General features: G+C 41.0%; 1 protein-coding gene across 4 annotated transcripts in view; it reads right to left on the reverse strand.

Annotated features, from left to right (window-relative positions):
- dlgap2a (discs, large (Drosophila) homolog-associated protein 2a) overlaps positions 1-16,221 on the reverse strand; it is a 150,821-nt gene that overhangs the window by 8,790 nt on the left and 125,810 nt on the right. For all 4 annotated transcript variants that reach the window (XR_006845362.1, XR_006845361.1, XR_006845360.1 and 1 more), the window contains 3 exons: positions 11,373-11,432; positions 5,973-6,358; positions 57-145 (listed from right to left, as the gene is read on the reverse strand). Coding sequence is in view for 1 of the 4 variants with exons in the window: in XM_046412424.1 (XP_046268380.1) it covers positions 57-145; positions 5,973-6,358; positions 11,373-11,432 (535 nt within the window). In the remaining 3 variants the exon portion in view is untranslated. The remainder of the gene's footprint in view (positions 1-56; positions 146-5,972; positions 6,359-11,372; positions 11,433-16,221) is intronic.

The raw sequence follows: 16,221 nt of genomic DNA on the forward strand, positions 1-16,221 counted from the left end.
GACATCAAAGACTGAGGTTTTCAAATGAGCCGAAAATCAAAGAACTATTATCTCACCCTTTCTTGTTGTCTTCCACCTGGATCCCAACAGAGTGGTACTCCCGTGAACCTTTGCTTTCAGATTCAGAGTCCGTGGCTGCTTCCACCTAATGCGAATAAATGATACAAACCAAAAGTACTCCTCATTATGTGAGCTAACATTCCCCAGTGCTTCTGGGTTTATTGGTTTGGGACTGGACAGAGCACCTTAGCTGTACACGGCCTGTCAGAAAGTAAACATTGTATGATTTATGGAGCCTGCAAAGGCAACAAGACTGAAGAGGTTTCCTGCAGAGGATTTTAGGTTTCTACAGAAATTAATTAATCAAAAAAATGAGGAAATTTGTGCTGCATGTTATATTGCACTATACGTAATATCTTGAAAGTCCTAAATTGTTGTGGTTGGTTAATAATAATATTTCATATGCTTTTTAAACTGCCACAATGCTGGCTAAAGTCTCATCTGAGCACCACATGTGTTCTGTATAATTCAGGCCATATGATTTATCTCATCAAAGATGCAGGAAACCAAAAATAAAGGCATGGAGTATTTTGTTGTGCTAATATACATAATTATGAGACTGTTTCACACCAGTAGACAGGACCACCTCCATTAGGTGAAAACTGCATTAATCAATACTTTTCTATGAACAGTGGATCACATGACGAAACGTACTGGGAACACACACACATGTAATAACAAACACACAGAAAATTATCACCTGACTCCGCAGTTGCCCACAGCTTTACTTTGCTGTTAAAAGTCTTTCAGCTCATTGTTTCGGTTTCACAATGCGTAACTTTACTGTTTCGGCTTACTCACATCACTCTTATCAGCATCCATTCCCAACACAGGCATTGTTTGTAGTGATAAAGCTCTGACACAACCACTGTGCTGATCTTTACTCGTAATCTCCTGGTGCCGCTTCATTCTGTCCTTAGCTAGCTTCTCACCACAAATGACACATCCTGTCCTTTGATAATATCAAAGTTAATATAACTCTTGAGATATTGCCTTGGTTTCTTTTTTCATACTGATGAGTCAGAAGCAGTTTTGTGTTTCTCATCTGTGTTGTTTCATTGATACAACACTGTTGCTCTGACTGCTGGAAATATGAGGATGAGCTAACTAACAATCTAAAGAAACTGACTGACTGGTTCGAAACATGACTTTTTGCTATGAAGTTAGTCTAATGAACTTTGGAAGTAATGTTGCAATGTTGTGTTTGCAGTTTATTGCGTTGCCCCCCAAATGGCCAAAAAAAAATTCAGCTTAATTATTCACTTGCCATTTCATAAGTATTGCATGCCTCTGGCAAAATACCCAAGAAAAGTGTGCAATACACACAGTGAGGTACTACGGACTGGTCTCTGCCATGTATACAGCTGTGTGACCATAGTTACACAGTGACAGATAGGGCAACATTAGTGGATATTATGGGAAGGGAGGGAAGAATGACTGATGATGATCCTGTCTGCCCCTGTATGGCTACAATCCTGATCCAGTCACCCAGACTCCTTATCACTGCCTGCGCCACTCCCTGGAGCCCTGTGTTTTACTGGCTTTATGGATCCCTGTCAGTGCTCACCATTTTTGCTGTGCTTTTCTGTCTTACTCCTTGTTTCTCCCATTGCTCATTTCTTCCTTGTTTAATTTCTTTTCCTTTCACTTCTCTCTTTGTCTACCTCTTGCAATTTCCTCCTGGCTTACTGTCACAGTCTTTTTCTTTCTTTTGCCGTCCTAAGCCTTGCTTTGTCTTTTGTCATTTCAGTATTTCTTCTTTAGTGCCCACTTAGCCTTTTTGTCACAGGGACCATACCAGAAACAGTCTGCAAATCAAAAGTTTGATGGCAAAGAAAGGCCAGATTGTGTAACACTTTGGTTTAACTATTGACATTCTCACCCGGCTCGCATGTGTTTGGTTCTAATTGCAAATGTTAACATGCTAACACGCTAAACTAAGTTGGTAAGCACATGCCACACTTCAGCATGTTGGCACTGTCATTGTGAGAATGTCAATCTGCTGTTGTTAGCACTGCTGGGCCTAAATACAGCTTTAAAGAGCTGCTAGTGAGGCTATAAGACAAATCTGTTTATGTTCTTGTAATATCAGGAATATTGTGCCTGCCTTTTCCGCCAAAAATGACTGCAAGAGCCATCCTGAAATATCCAGATGAGGCCTTTAAAGCATCTGACATTCAGAATTCTTCAGCTCAAGGGAGAATAATGACTATGAGAGTGAGTCAAAGGCACTGGTTCAAAATAAAGCGTGCCTCTGTTGTGAGGAAATGTCAGACCTTCCTTTGGTGTAGAGTGGTCAGTATTAAAGCTGTGGAATGACATTTTTGGACAGCCATTTTGTTTTCTGTCAGGCTGTTCAGGAGAAGCTGTTAGCAGGGAGGAAATGAGTGTGGAGCAGCTTGCCGAGGTGACCTCCATTACTTTGCGTTAGAAGCAGAGCAAAGTCAACCTCATGAAAAGAGAATGAGTTTCACATCTGTGATGGATGAGGATGAAAGGAAGTCAAAACCTTCAGGAGGCTGTGAGATTAATGTCCAACAAGCTTATCTACTCTGAAGATGTTTTGTTATACCTACATAGAGATACGTCATGTGCACACACATAGTGCTGGTAATGATAATCATAGTCACAAAAGCACAGGTGTGGAAACTGTGAGCATCAGCGAAAAGTTGAACCTCCGAGCCTTTTACCCAAAACACACAAACACCACCTGGCGACTTTTCCCATCCACTGACTGTGTTTAAGGTTAAAAGCTTTGACTTCCTCTTCATGTAACCTCATTATGGCTCCAATTAAAACTATTTTTTAAAATAACCCAATCAGTACTTTAGAACACAAACATGTCTCAGCCTTATGGTTGCAAAAGGTTATTTAAGGTGACCATGAAGTGGTCCCGAAGAGCTACAGGAAGACAACACTACATCCATAAGATCAAAGATTAAAGATATGTTGACCTCCACTAAGACAGGGGTGTTGAAAAGGAAATGGCAAATCAATACAGAGACAAGCTTATTCAGGGTAATTATGCTTCCAGTAGTAGGTGAAGCAGGCTGATTGGCCGTATGATATAATATCCATGTAACTGATGCTGCCTGCAATACTGATAAATCAATATGTGCAAAGCCCCAAGACATTATTGTCATCATCTCATGACAATGGTGTTACAGCAGGCACTCAACCCTAGCAATTAACAACTGGCAGGCTGCAATATGGCCTTGTAGTTATATAAAGGAGCAGATAAATTCACCAGGTGACTTGTTTGCACTCAGTATGAGTGCTGTATTAGCCAGTATTTTAGGCCTACTGAAGTCATGAGTTGAGGTCTTCTCCACACACCCAATCCACACATCACAAAGAAAGTCTCCGACATTTTCTAATTTTAATTCTAGAAATGTTATTGTATTTTGTTAATTTTTAACAAAGCAGTTGTCTCAAGGAAACTCTCTCAACAAACTCGATTACACTAGTACGATTAGTACTAGAATAAATATTGATTTTAAGAAAAACTTCCTGGCAAATTTGGCCCAGTTAATTAAAGCTTTGCTATTTTATTACCCACCATGAAAGTTGAAATGTGCCTTTTCTGTAATGCAGGGAATACACTTCTAGTGTGAATTTGATAAATTATACTTTTTGATTTATTTTTGTTGATTATAAATTAGACTAACTTAAATATATTATATAAATTATTTATAAACAAACAAACAAGCAAAAAAACAATACCTAAGTTTTAAATATAAATCATCCTCCACCAGGCTGATAAAACCACACATTCACTCTCACGGTCATGACCTCAGTGTCCTCAGTGTGAACATGTAATGCACAAATATGATATTGATGTTGTGCTCTGCCAGTCAAACAGACTTTCCGGTTGGTAGAGGGTTGACGTTGAGGGGTTGGACTGCATCTAAATGGAGTCCCTGGGACAGTCTTGTTGCCAGGCAAAGTTGCCCCAAAATTTCTATGCCTCTGTTTCTGTGAATAAACCTATACTTTACTCATCAATCCATTCATTTTCTAGACTGCTATAGGTGAGAGGTGGGATACACCCTGGACTGATCGCGAGCCAATCACAGGGCTGACACACAAAGACAGGCAGCCGCACACACACACACAATTGAAAGAGGGCTGAGTTCTTTTTCTGGTCCTCTTCAGTTCTGATGAAACCTTAGTCCTCTTTCTATTCAGGCAAAGAAGTAAGACAAAGTAAACCTGGAGCAGTGCTGGTTCACAATGTACAGGTTGAGCACATTGCTCCGTTGACTTGAAACAAACCGAAATGAGACCATCTCCCGAGGTGGTCTCATTTCGGTTTGTTTCAGAGGGGACTAAGTTAATTTGCGCAAAAGATGCTGATTAATCACTGTGAGTTTGTTTGGACGGCTGAAAGGAACCAAGTGTGAAAATATCCTTAGAGTTGGATGAGGTCATTTCTGTTTTTCTGTACCAAAACTGTGCCAAATGAGTAAAGCAATGATTTTATTTCTTATTACACACATGGGTAAAAACCCTGTTAGAATTCTAGTTATATGTATACCCTATCAAAAGTTCAAGTTTCTTCAGAAGACATTTAATGTTGACTGTGTTTCTCTTAATTCTTCACTTAGTTAAACTTGAAATGTAAAAGCACATTTCTTATTTACATGATGTTTTTATGAATCACTTACGGCACAAAGCTGACAGTAGCCAGCTTGCTCTGAGACAGTGAATGCAGAATAGATTAAAGTAGATCACTTTAATGGGGTGCTTGAACTAATATGTTAGAAGCTATTTTTAATTGCACCCCTTTACGCATTACAGTGTAATACAATGTTGGGGCAAAACTTGCTGCTAGATAAGTTTGAATATGATACAACACAGCTGGTATAGCAGGATCAGTTGACTTTGATGGGATCATTTATCCCGTTGGCTGACTCCTCGATGGCAACATCTGACAGTCAGTGGCGTCAGTGTAATTTAAATCCAGCCAAAGGACTTTCTTAATATTACATGGACAACTACAGCAAAAAACAGCCATCACTCTTTCATATGTGCTTGGCTTATTTTTGGAAAAAAACTTGAACACCACCCAATGACTTTCAAACTCCTCTACAAAGAGATTAATTAATGTCTGGGTTTTTTTGTCAAATATTTGAAAGGTTTTCAAGTTCAACTTTGTCCGGGACTAAGCAAATTGGACTGTCAGCAGAGTGAGTGTGCGAATCTATAGATTTATGTGTGGGAAAGAGAGCAAAAAGCAAATGATTAATGAAAGAAAGTAAATGTGGATGAAGGGAAACAGTGATAAAGAGAGGTGGAAAGTTGAATTATACAAACCAAAAATACAGGTGTGCAAAATTACTACTCCCTATGCACAGAGCAAGAGAAAATACTGACAATGACTCCCAAATTCACACACTGACTTTGATATTCTGTTCTGATAAAATACTATTGCTGGCTCTGAGGTGACAGTGTAAGCTGTTATGCAGTCGTCACTCTTTGTTCTGCAGAAGACCTGCAACCTTACAGCTGGAGATCAACAACTCCAGAACCTCAGCTAGTGTCAAAGAATGAGGCAGACAAATCCAAGGTATGGTCACGCAGAGTCTGAGGTGTCTGAGACAAAGAGAAAAAGGAGGAGGAGGAGGCAAAGAAGACAGAGGTGGAGGAGGTGAGAATAAAGATTGTGAGATTGGAGAGACAGAGAAATAGATACAGTAAGGGGAGAGGGAGTGAATGAACCATGGAGTGAACTACCATTCACTCAAACCTGCTCCAGCATGAGTTGAATCTTAATTGATGGATTGCAGTAAGATGACTCACTCTTGCTATTTTTAGCTGCTTTAAACACAGCACTGTTCCTGTGTTGAATGAAAATGTGTGAGTTGTAAGAATTTTAACACTCCTATGATCCTCTGTGAAACAAAACAAACCTGTATCCCTATAGAGGATCGAGGCGTCTTCAAGTACTCCTCAGCCTTGGACACCAGGATGGCCTTGTCGCAGGTGAGCACTGAGCTGTGGCTGTCTGTGGACGGGTGTCTTTTTCCAGCCATGACTCCGGCTGCCTCCATGGCTATGGTCACAGCCTTGGCGCTATCCAGGCTGTCGGTGGAGTTATAGAGGGCCCTGCCTGGGTTCAGCCCCAGGCTGAGACCATCAGAGGCCCACACCCCACCATGTGGGTGCCTCCCCTCATGGTAGGCATCCTGGGTGGACTCAGTACTGCTCTGGGCCGTGATGGAGATGAGGGGTTTGGAGGTGGTGCGGGGCGGGACTGGAGGAGGGGTCTTCTTGTAGTTGGGTGTGTAGGTGATGGCTGGAAAAGGTGGAAAGACATAATTGTTTATATAAAACTAGTTACATGCTGCATTACCACTGTGCACATTATCAGTGCTGTTGCATAATCAGAATGAGTTTTTATTATTAAATCTTATTTCACAGTCAGTAAAGCGTTACAGAATGTCATTTTGTTAAGTTTTCAGGATTTACCTTGAAAGATTAAGTTTGTAAAAATATTCAACCATTGAAGACCTATTCATCTCCTGAAGACCATCCAGTAAAAGAGGAAGGCTGAATCTACTTAAATGTTTGTCCCAAGTCATAGATCTTCTCTCTGGTGTCTGACATAAACTTCTTGTGATATACAAGTTAAAACAACATTGCCAACATCACCCATTCTCAACCTCCTCCCACCACACGCATGCTTGAAAGGACGAGGCTGGTGATCCTAGATCTTCATTACTACCAAGAACAATTAATTAAGGCCAAAACCAATCAACTTTTTCCAATTTAATTTTAATTAATTAAAGAATAAATAATTTCCTTAAACAGCTGGGCATTCTAGTTCTTATTATGCTTTACTTAAACAGGAGTAAATTGAGAATTTGTGACGGGACTATTTCCAGTGGAGGATTTATACACATTGAGAGCTATAGTTAGTGTTTCTGTAGCAGTGTATGTGGGATCGACCCAAAATAAACTATAGTGCTCATGTTCACGGTAATGAATAAACATGTCTCAAAGCACACCAGTATGGTTGACTGAGGTGTTTTTAATAGTTTTTGGACACATTGGAGTTCTGTGGCACAGAGGTTTAAGCTACATCAAGCTATAGCTATCAAAATGTACAATGTCAGCACACTTTCCTTTATGACATCTGATTTTTGCTGATTCCTGCTTAGACATTTCCTCACAGTACAATGTAATAAACCTACCCAGGACAGTGTAAATATGTATTTAACTGCAACATAGCACATAGTATGTGCAAGAATGTAGACATTCCACTCAACACAACATCTCGAGATCAAAACATGGCAGCACCATCATGCAGACATCACGTATTTCTACCCATTTGTTCCGTGACAAACTGCTTAGGGGATGTATTTCCTCATGAATTAGCGATTAATATGATTGCATAATTAACTTACTTTTATTACTTCATGATATAATTAGCTGAAGTGGTGAGTTAATACATCATAACAATTATGATGGGCCATTTGCCAGGAACACCATTTGTTTCACAACTTGATAAAATATATGTATAACTTATGGCCAACTTTGTGAGGTGGCTTTTATATTTGTGCTTTTCTGTTGCTGCCCGTCATCTAATCAATATGAGATCCTGACTGCATGAGTACTTTCCGTTTAAGAGGTGTGTTTGCCTCTTTAACCGTGCAGGAAGCTCTTTCCTCCTCTTCTGTTCACTCTCAGCACTAGGATATATAAGAGAATGCTTGGAAGTACAGGCTTCATTTAAAAATTATGAGTACATATGTTTAAAATAACAAACAAGTCGATAGAGTACCAGAGAACGTAAAAGCCTCTGTGACATGAGATACCTCTTAGACATGGGTGATAGTGAAAAACCAGCGAGGCAATTAACAGCACTCATGCGTAGAGGATCCTAGCGAGGAGGTTCAGCTCACAACTCTCATCTTCTTATTCTGCCCATTTCATGACAGAAAGAGGAGGGTTTACTTTCTTTCAAGTGCAAATAAGAAGATGGACTAAATCCACAGAGAGATGGACTGAGGAACAGGTCATGATCGCCTTCTAGGCTTTGACGTGTCTTTATTTTCAAGCAGGGCTTTGAGGGAAAAGCTCGCTCACTGTAGTTACAGGGTGAAACATCTGAAGTACAAGCTGTGTTTAGTGTGTTTTGATCAAAGCTGAGAGTGTGCCAGGTACCTCTGAGCCAAGAACAGACAAAAGAAAGAAAGAAAGAAAAGAAAAGAAAAGGCAAAGAGGAAGAACACAGGTTAAGTTATGGGTTATCATTTTCCTTGACAAAGAGGCGAACCAGTCTGAACTCTATGTTTCTGTTTCGGTCTTACAAATGCTTACATCACACAAGGCAATTAAGGAGGTCTTTATGCAACCAAAATCTGATCTATTTTGAGTTCTAATGAGCTGGACACCCCACGCAAAGTTGTGGCGTAGAATTAATAGCATTTCATCCACTGGAGCCTGAGCCACAAAATTACAGAACAAACACGTTGTTGTCTGCATAAAACCCAGGGCTTCACCTCAAACCTGTTCCAACACATTTTGGCCTCTATCTCACCCATATTTTGGCTGTGTTTATAAATAGCTAGAGACGTCTGGTCTATGAAGAGCGTTCTGCTCAGGGCGCTTAATGACTCATGCTGCTGTCCATTCACAAAATTAACTTCTCATGGATGAAGAGATGCATTAGTGAGGAATGAGGAAAATGGGGAGAGAGAAAAGAGGTAAAAGAGGGAACATGAGGAGAGTGGATCTGCACAGAAGGGATGAGCGGGTGAGAGAGAGGACTGTGTGTGTGTGTGTGTGTGTGTGTGATAAAGAGCGAGGATAAATCAGGGGCCAAGAAGAGATCAAGGGAGGAAAGAGATGACCCATTCAGGGGGCATGATTCAGCAGCAGAACCAAAATAGAGCCATTATTAGCCAGCCAGTCGTGCAAAGGGGAGTCATAACTCCTGCTCCCATCTTAGCAGTGGCAGTATTACTCAGCATTTAGATTTCATCTGAAGTGAACACAGCGAGCCAGAGCACACACACACACAAACAATGTAACATCAAAAAAATCTTTCACCATAATTCCATAGAAATATGAAAATAATACAGAATGTACAAGAAAGCACAACCATAAGAAGTTTGTGGGCCAGAACTGAAGCTCATGGCTTGTAATGAACTGTCATATTTAACTGATCATCATGGCTCACACCATGCCAGAGTGTTAGCAAAGCCGTCAAATGGTCGGCCAAGGCTATGCTAACAACTAGGCCAAGCTGGCAATCCAGACCCCCAAAAGCTCCAGCTTGACTGTGTGTTCACTGGGGTAGTACATATAATAATTTAATAAACTGTACACTACTCTCAGTGGCTCTTAAGCCAGTTTACATGGCATTGCAGGGGAAGCCCTCATGACTGACAGAAACAAATACAACAACTGATCAATCAGGATTTGTAGGGGTTCCTCCATTCATTAATTTGTTTATTCATCACGGACAATAGCTGAACAAGCATGGCATCACAAGGTAAACAGGAAAATGACATGAAAAGTAAATGATGCTCAGATTTTGAATTAGTAACACAAGAAAACCACAAAGGCATTAATTGAAGGTAAAATGCAACAAAACTGCACTCACTTCATTCAGCCAAATGGAATAGATAGATGTGAACATAAAATTTGTACAGCTTTGATATTTGGCATTTAGTTTCTGACCTGATCACTCCCCACTACAAAACACCAAGCTCAATACAGCAGGGAGTGGGGAGAGGTGATAACATCACCCCTTTGGGGAAGGTAGACTCACACATTTTCCCTCTAAAGGGAGCCTGACAGAAAAAAATTTGAGAACCAGTGGTTAATACTGTGCTCAAATGGTGCAGATTCTGAGAACAACATGAACACAATGTACCCTTGCATGCAGGTGAGGTTTGAAGAAGCAGGAGGTACATGGCGTGCATTTTAAAAGAGGTCAACAATAGAGGTATCTTTAGAGGCAGCAAGTAAATGAATAAACAACAACTGCCGCTTCGTGAGCAAAGCTGATTAACGTGAGACACAAAGGCAGCGATTCAACCACTCCATCTCTGTTAGGACCTCTGGACTGGATTGTATGCAAACATTAGGGTGGGGTTTGGGGGGTGTTTGAGTGACAGGTCATTAAGAGTCTTTCTTCCCGATTGGATTTATCACTGTAAAGGAAATGCAGCAGTTTGTTTTGCAGCAGGCTTTTAAGGATATGTAAATGATTTGAAGGAAGTGGTGGGAGAGAAAGATGGATGCTCATCTCCTTCATTGGCACTGTCACAAGTGCTGCAGACAGAAACAGTAAAGAAATGAGTGTAAACATAGCCAAAAATAGATGACAAATATCCACCTGGGTGAGTCATTACTTAAACTTGACCAAACCTGGAAAAGTTGTGAACAAAAGCACTGTTTGCAACAAACAAAACACCCCCTTGGCCCCAAATGCAGTCATCTCACAGCCAGTTCTTCTTGATTTGTTGATCAAGGACATTCTTTTGCTCGCCTATGCTGTAATGCCTCAGACGTTGTCCTGCTGTTCATGAAAGTTACACTGCCAAGTCTTTCACTAATGGCTGCTGCAGTCAGTAATCGAGACACTCCTCTGCTGTTGCTCCCCATGGCACACTGAATAGTATCTGCATGTCACTGGTTAGATGCATGTCAGTGTGTTGTTAACCTCACCCTTCATGCAGACAACTGATCCTCTCATCGACTATATGGATCACCAAAATGCCCAATGAAACTAATAATGGAAGAATCCTATGAGTCTATGTGTGTTTGTGCACTTATGTCATATTGCAGACTGAGATGGAGGGATGTTGGGAGGGAGGTTTCAGAAAGCAATGCTATCATAAATAAACATATCATAAATATGCCAAGGGCAATGGGGACAGCAAAGGAGTATAATACAGAAACTGCATCCCCCAGTCAATCTAGCTAACAAGTTAGCTGCTATAAGGTCAAGTGCTTCTTGAAAAAACAGCAGATAATTGTGTTAAAAGAATGTAAGGGGAGGACACTGACCACCAGTAAATCTGCATTAATACAGAGAGATTGTTCCTTTTAGGGTGAATTGCTCATTTTTTATTCAATAGAATCAAATGGTAACTTGCAGTTCATTACTCATATAGTGACGTCTGATGAAGTCCACATTTGCGTTTTTTAGCTGTGAATGAGTGAGTAATTGCAGATACTCACATTATTTGAACACATGCTTAACAGCAGCTTGCACAAGCAACTCCTGCTGCGCTAAAATAATGTCCCTCGCACTGAAATGTGGCAACGGAAGACCTCCCAGGTGACAGGTTTACCTGGGGTTTGCTGGAGAGTCCGATCAATGCTGCAGGTGGAGGGGAAGCCGAACTGGATCCCTGAAAACAAGGGAGTGGGGTGGATATTCAGAAAAATGGGCATATCTGCCCAAAGAAGAAGTACGACCTGTACAATTAAACAAGGCATATGGAGAGTGGATCCAGGGCATAACTGCAGGATAATCCTGCACAGTAGCATGTACAACAGAATCAGTTGCTCTGCCTAAATCACAGCAAAGTGTGTATTTTTTTTTCTTCATCTTTGAATGTTTACTGGGATTCTAAATCACTAATGTTTATTGTGAAGCATCCGAAGACAGATTCAGTGACCCGTGTTTGAAATTTGGTGTAAATAGGCCAACATGCATCATCTGACCTGGCTTTGTGACCCTGCTCTCAACATGGTTTTACCACCAACCTGAAATTACTTCACTCTTGCAAGATGACCAAAGATAGAAGAGAAAAATCTTTTCAACAACCAATTTTGATGAATGATGAAAGCTGGAATGGAGTGAATGTTGATGTGGACTGACCATAGTTGCAAATGTTAATACTACCAGTCTGCTATGAGACATTGTTGACATTTAAGGCTGCTGGTACGTTCTTATACAGTATGAAACCTTAATGAGGGCATTTGTGATTTACAATAGGGTAAGAGTGCATTTTATCTTCTGTTTTTCTGATTTTGTACTCAAAATGACATCCATTATAAACATGTTATTTAAACAGTTAACCCCTTCTAAACCTCTTAATCCCTTTGTGTGCCGATTTCTGGTCATTTCACCTGCCATCCTGTTACATTACATACTAAAACTGTATGACAGTCACATTGAATGAAAATAAACATATACAGACAGCAGTCCAAACAGTTATGTAAAGCTCTTGCATGCCACTGAGGGTTCTGGCTTACTTGTACTTCTTCTTAGCAATATAACAGTAAATCTTGTGTTCTAATAATCACAAGGTCAGCAAGCAGGTCTTGTTTGCTCTGCAGAATCTACTTTCGATCAAGCTCTATTTCAACAGTAGAAGAAGGGCCTGTTATTATATGCCAATATCTTTCATCGCATGAGTGAATCCTGAAGCAGTTTATTTTCTGATTATATCTTATGAATAAACATAATGTCACTGCAGAACAGTTTGAATTTTCTGCTGCTTACAGATAATAATTCTGAAAATGAAGAGTTACACATAGAAAGGATCCAGAGAAAAAAAAAAGGTGGTGCATTTTATGCAGGTGAAAAGAGCCAAATTAATACAACAATACAACCCTAATTAACTTCCCACCCCTTTCAAAACCTTTCAGATTCAGTCAATTTAACAAACTTTCATAAAGTGTTCTGCACATATTCAGTTCAAAACAACACGCAGAAAAATCCTTTTCTGGCAGCACATTGATATTCGGCTGAGAGATTCTTTTTGTTCCAGCGCACTTTATTAGAGCACAGACTTGAGTGGGCGATTCCATATAGAGTCCATTAATTGGACAGATAGCACAGATGCATCTTGTGATTTGCCTGGCTTTTTAGCTGTTCATTGCTGGTAGAAGAATTCTGTGTCTTCTGGGGTATGTAGTGTCCTTTCATGGCACTGAATATCAAAATGAAACTACGCAGGGAACTTACAATGAGGCACTATATGAAATGCACAAAATATTGAGGCCGTCTGTCATGCACCATTTCAACATAATTGTCATCATTCGGGGTCACACATATTTAAAAATAGCCACACAATGTACACCTCTTTTCAGGAAGGAACACAAATCAAAATGTCATTACGCTTATGTCCCAGTTGTTGTACATTCTCAGTCTTTGATTCCTGAGCATTAAGATGATATCTTACAGTAAAAAATACAATATCACCTCTCAACAAGGCCTGTTATTACTATAGTCAGATTATCAGACAAATGTAATCACAATTTATTGTGTATTTTTTAAATAATGTACCCTTATACTTATTGTCCAGCAAGATGTGTGTATATGTGCTGTATGTTTGATAGCTAAGTGTGTGTGCATGTGGATAACATGAGGTTATGTGTACACAGAGGCTACATACGGTAACTGTACTAGCTTGTGATTATATCTGTGAGTGTGAATGATGTGTTATTTTCTCAACAGATTAACAGTACAGTATTACAGCTCCTTCTAAGAGTGTGCAAACATCATTCCACAGTATCATTTCCTTTTGCTTGATAACTGCAGAGTCCATCCAACAGCTCACATAGTAAACAATATGTCCTTATAGTTATATGATAACTGGCAAGATTCTCTTCACTCCACTCCAGAGTGACGATAAACAGAGAGCTCAAACTTTGCCCGTAGCCTATAACAGAGCTCCAGACTCGCTCCACACACATGATGTAATATACTGACTGAACAAGAGCATTCACAACTAGTGTATCCAATGACTAAATAAGGTACACTGAAATAAGCAGTACTGTCCTGGAAGATATTTCACATCAGTGGTGACAGTAGCTTAAGAAAGGTTCATACAGTAAATCAGTAAATGTTTCTGACACGTGACTGGTCCGTAAACTTGTCACCACTAGGGGGTTCATCACATTCTTGCAGTATGATGCATTCCTTTTTGCTGCTACCAGTGCAGTCTTTTTCCTGGAATATTAATGCAGGCTTGTGTATGAGGAAGTTCTTGCTTTGAATGCCAATGATCATATGGCGTTTAGATCTGCATGTTTCTTCACAGCGCATTGGCAGCTACAAACCATGAACTATAAATATACTTTGAGCTACATTTGTCTGCTGAGAATGAGGTATGAGCTCACAGAGTGAGGGATACATATGTGATTTCTGCACTGTTGTACTCGTATCTCCCACTCCAGAGTTCCACACTGGCACTCCTGTGCAATGATACTCGTCTTTGGCCCCTCTTCTGCCACCGGTACCACAGAAAGGCCTGCTCGCTTGAGGACCTCTCCTCTCCTCCTCTCCTCCAGTTACCTGGAGTCTCTCCCTCTACACGTTCCCCATACTCTTGGGATATGGTCATACACTCCAGTGTTTCTACAGCCATATCATTTGGATCCATTTCTGGCAGATACACTGAGGGTGCATGTTCAAATTCTGGTGGTGATGGATCTGTATCAGGTGGAGGAGGATCTGGAACTGGACTTGTGGTCTCAAAGTCCAGTTCAAGTGATGTATCAGGAGATACTGGACTAGGAGGGGATATTGTCACAGTGACCTGTGGTAATGACACTTCATGTAATTCTGAGGCTTCATCCTGAGGCATGTGAGCTAAGCAAAATTCCATAGCTGGGTACAAACATACAGATTCTGTTGACTGTGATGGATCCAATTGGCACAGCATGGCAGGATCAACAGTGGGTACGGGTGAAATTGGACAATTTGACTGGTAAACTGGTGGATCTAAATCCTCTGTATTAGATGGAAAGTCAACACTCAGGTCAAATGGCTCTGGTTCAGGGTCCATGAACACTGAGTCAAGATCATCTTGATCTAGAGAAGTTAGCATGACCAAGTCAAAGTGGACAAGATCAGCATGATAAATAGGTGTGGTGTCAAGTGGTTCAGGAAGTGGTGGCCACTCTGAATCTTGAGACTCTGGTTCAGTGTTGAGCTGAGTTTCGACAGGGGTGGAAGCAAGGGCTGATAATGATGTAATTTCCTCTAGGGGAGGATCAGAAGGATAATCTGGAAGGGTGATAATGGGATCTGGATTTGTATCACTGTCAGCTGGACTTGCAGGAGAGTCTGTGTCAAGATATTCTGACACCACAATAGATGGACATCTGATGTCCGTCTCTAAATTACATGGTGTAACAGTATGAGGCTCTAGTGTTGGTATATGACAAACTGAGAATGGGTCTTGACTAATGGGGTCAGATGAGGACAGTGTGGGTAAGTCTGATGGTTTTTGCTCAATGTCCGTTGGGTCTGTAGGATATGCAGCTTCAGGATTAGGATCTTCCAATTCTGCATATGGTAATGATACAGTCGTGGGGTCTTTTGACACTGGATCTGGCTTGTCCACACTGACAGGATCCAGAGACTCTGAATCTGACATGATGTCATAATCATGTTCCTCTGGTGGGGACACAGTAACTACAGGAACTGGATATGGTAGCTGTATCTTATCTCTTTCAATATGTTCTGAGTCTGAGGATTTCATGTCATCAGGGCCAGATGGTTCAGTATCTGAATTGTACTCAGTTGGGTCTATATTTTTTAGCGGTGGAGTGATTTGCATTTCTTGTTCCACTGTCACTAAATCCTGAAGACTCTCAAGGGCTGCTTCCGGGGCCTCTGGCACTGTGCCAGGAGTGGCGACTGGCTCATTAGTGACCACGTCAGATAAGCATACAACTGTATGACCTGGTAGATCTGATTCTGGTTTAACTCCAGAGGTTTTGATTGGTTCAGCTGCTCTAGTAGAGCCTGGAAGTATTGGATCCAAAGAAAGTGGTATGGCACTCTCCACATACATTGACTGTGGACAGGCAAGAATGCTTGGGTCCATAGAAAGTTGTTTTGGCAGATTTCGGCGAATGCCTTTCATGTCCTCCTTCTCTTCTGGACAATTCACTGCTGCATCTGCAGTGCTTTGGCGGACTAGAACCTTGCTTCTGGCCTGGGTCCCCACAGACACTTTTGATACCTGGGGTTTCTTCTCTCTCGCTCCTCCATTGCCTCTATCTGCTGCAGAGGTTCCAAGTCCGCCTGCCCCTACCCCTGCCCCTGGCCTTGATCCTGTCCCTGTCCCTGTCCCTGTCCCTGCCCCTCCACCTAAACCTATGTTAGCTCCAGCAGCCATGTTGCCTCCTTGGGGTGACCATGTGTTGTAATGCTGCGTGAATGTATTGAAATTACTG

The sequence above is a fragment of the Scatophagus argus genome, chromosome 15 (genome assembly GCF_020382885.2).
Source record: "Scatophagus argus isolate fScaArg1 chromosome 15, fScaArg1.pri, whole genome shotgun sequence".
NCBI classification, from domain to species: domain Eukaryota; kingdom Metazoa; phylum Chordata; class Actinopteri; family Scatophagidae; genus Scatophagus; species Scatophagus argus.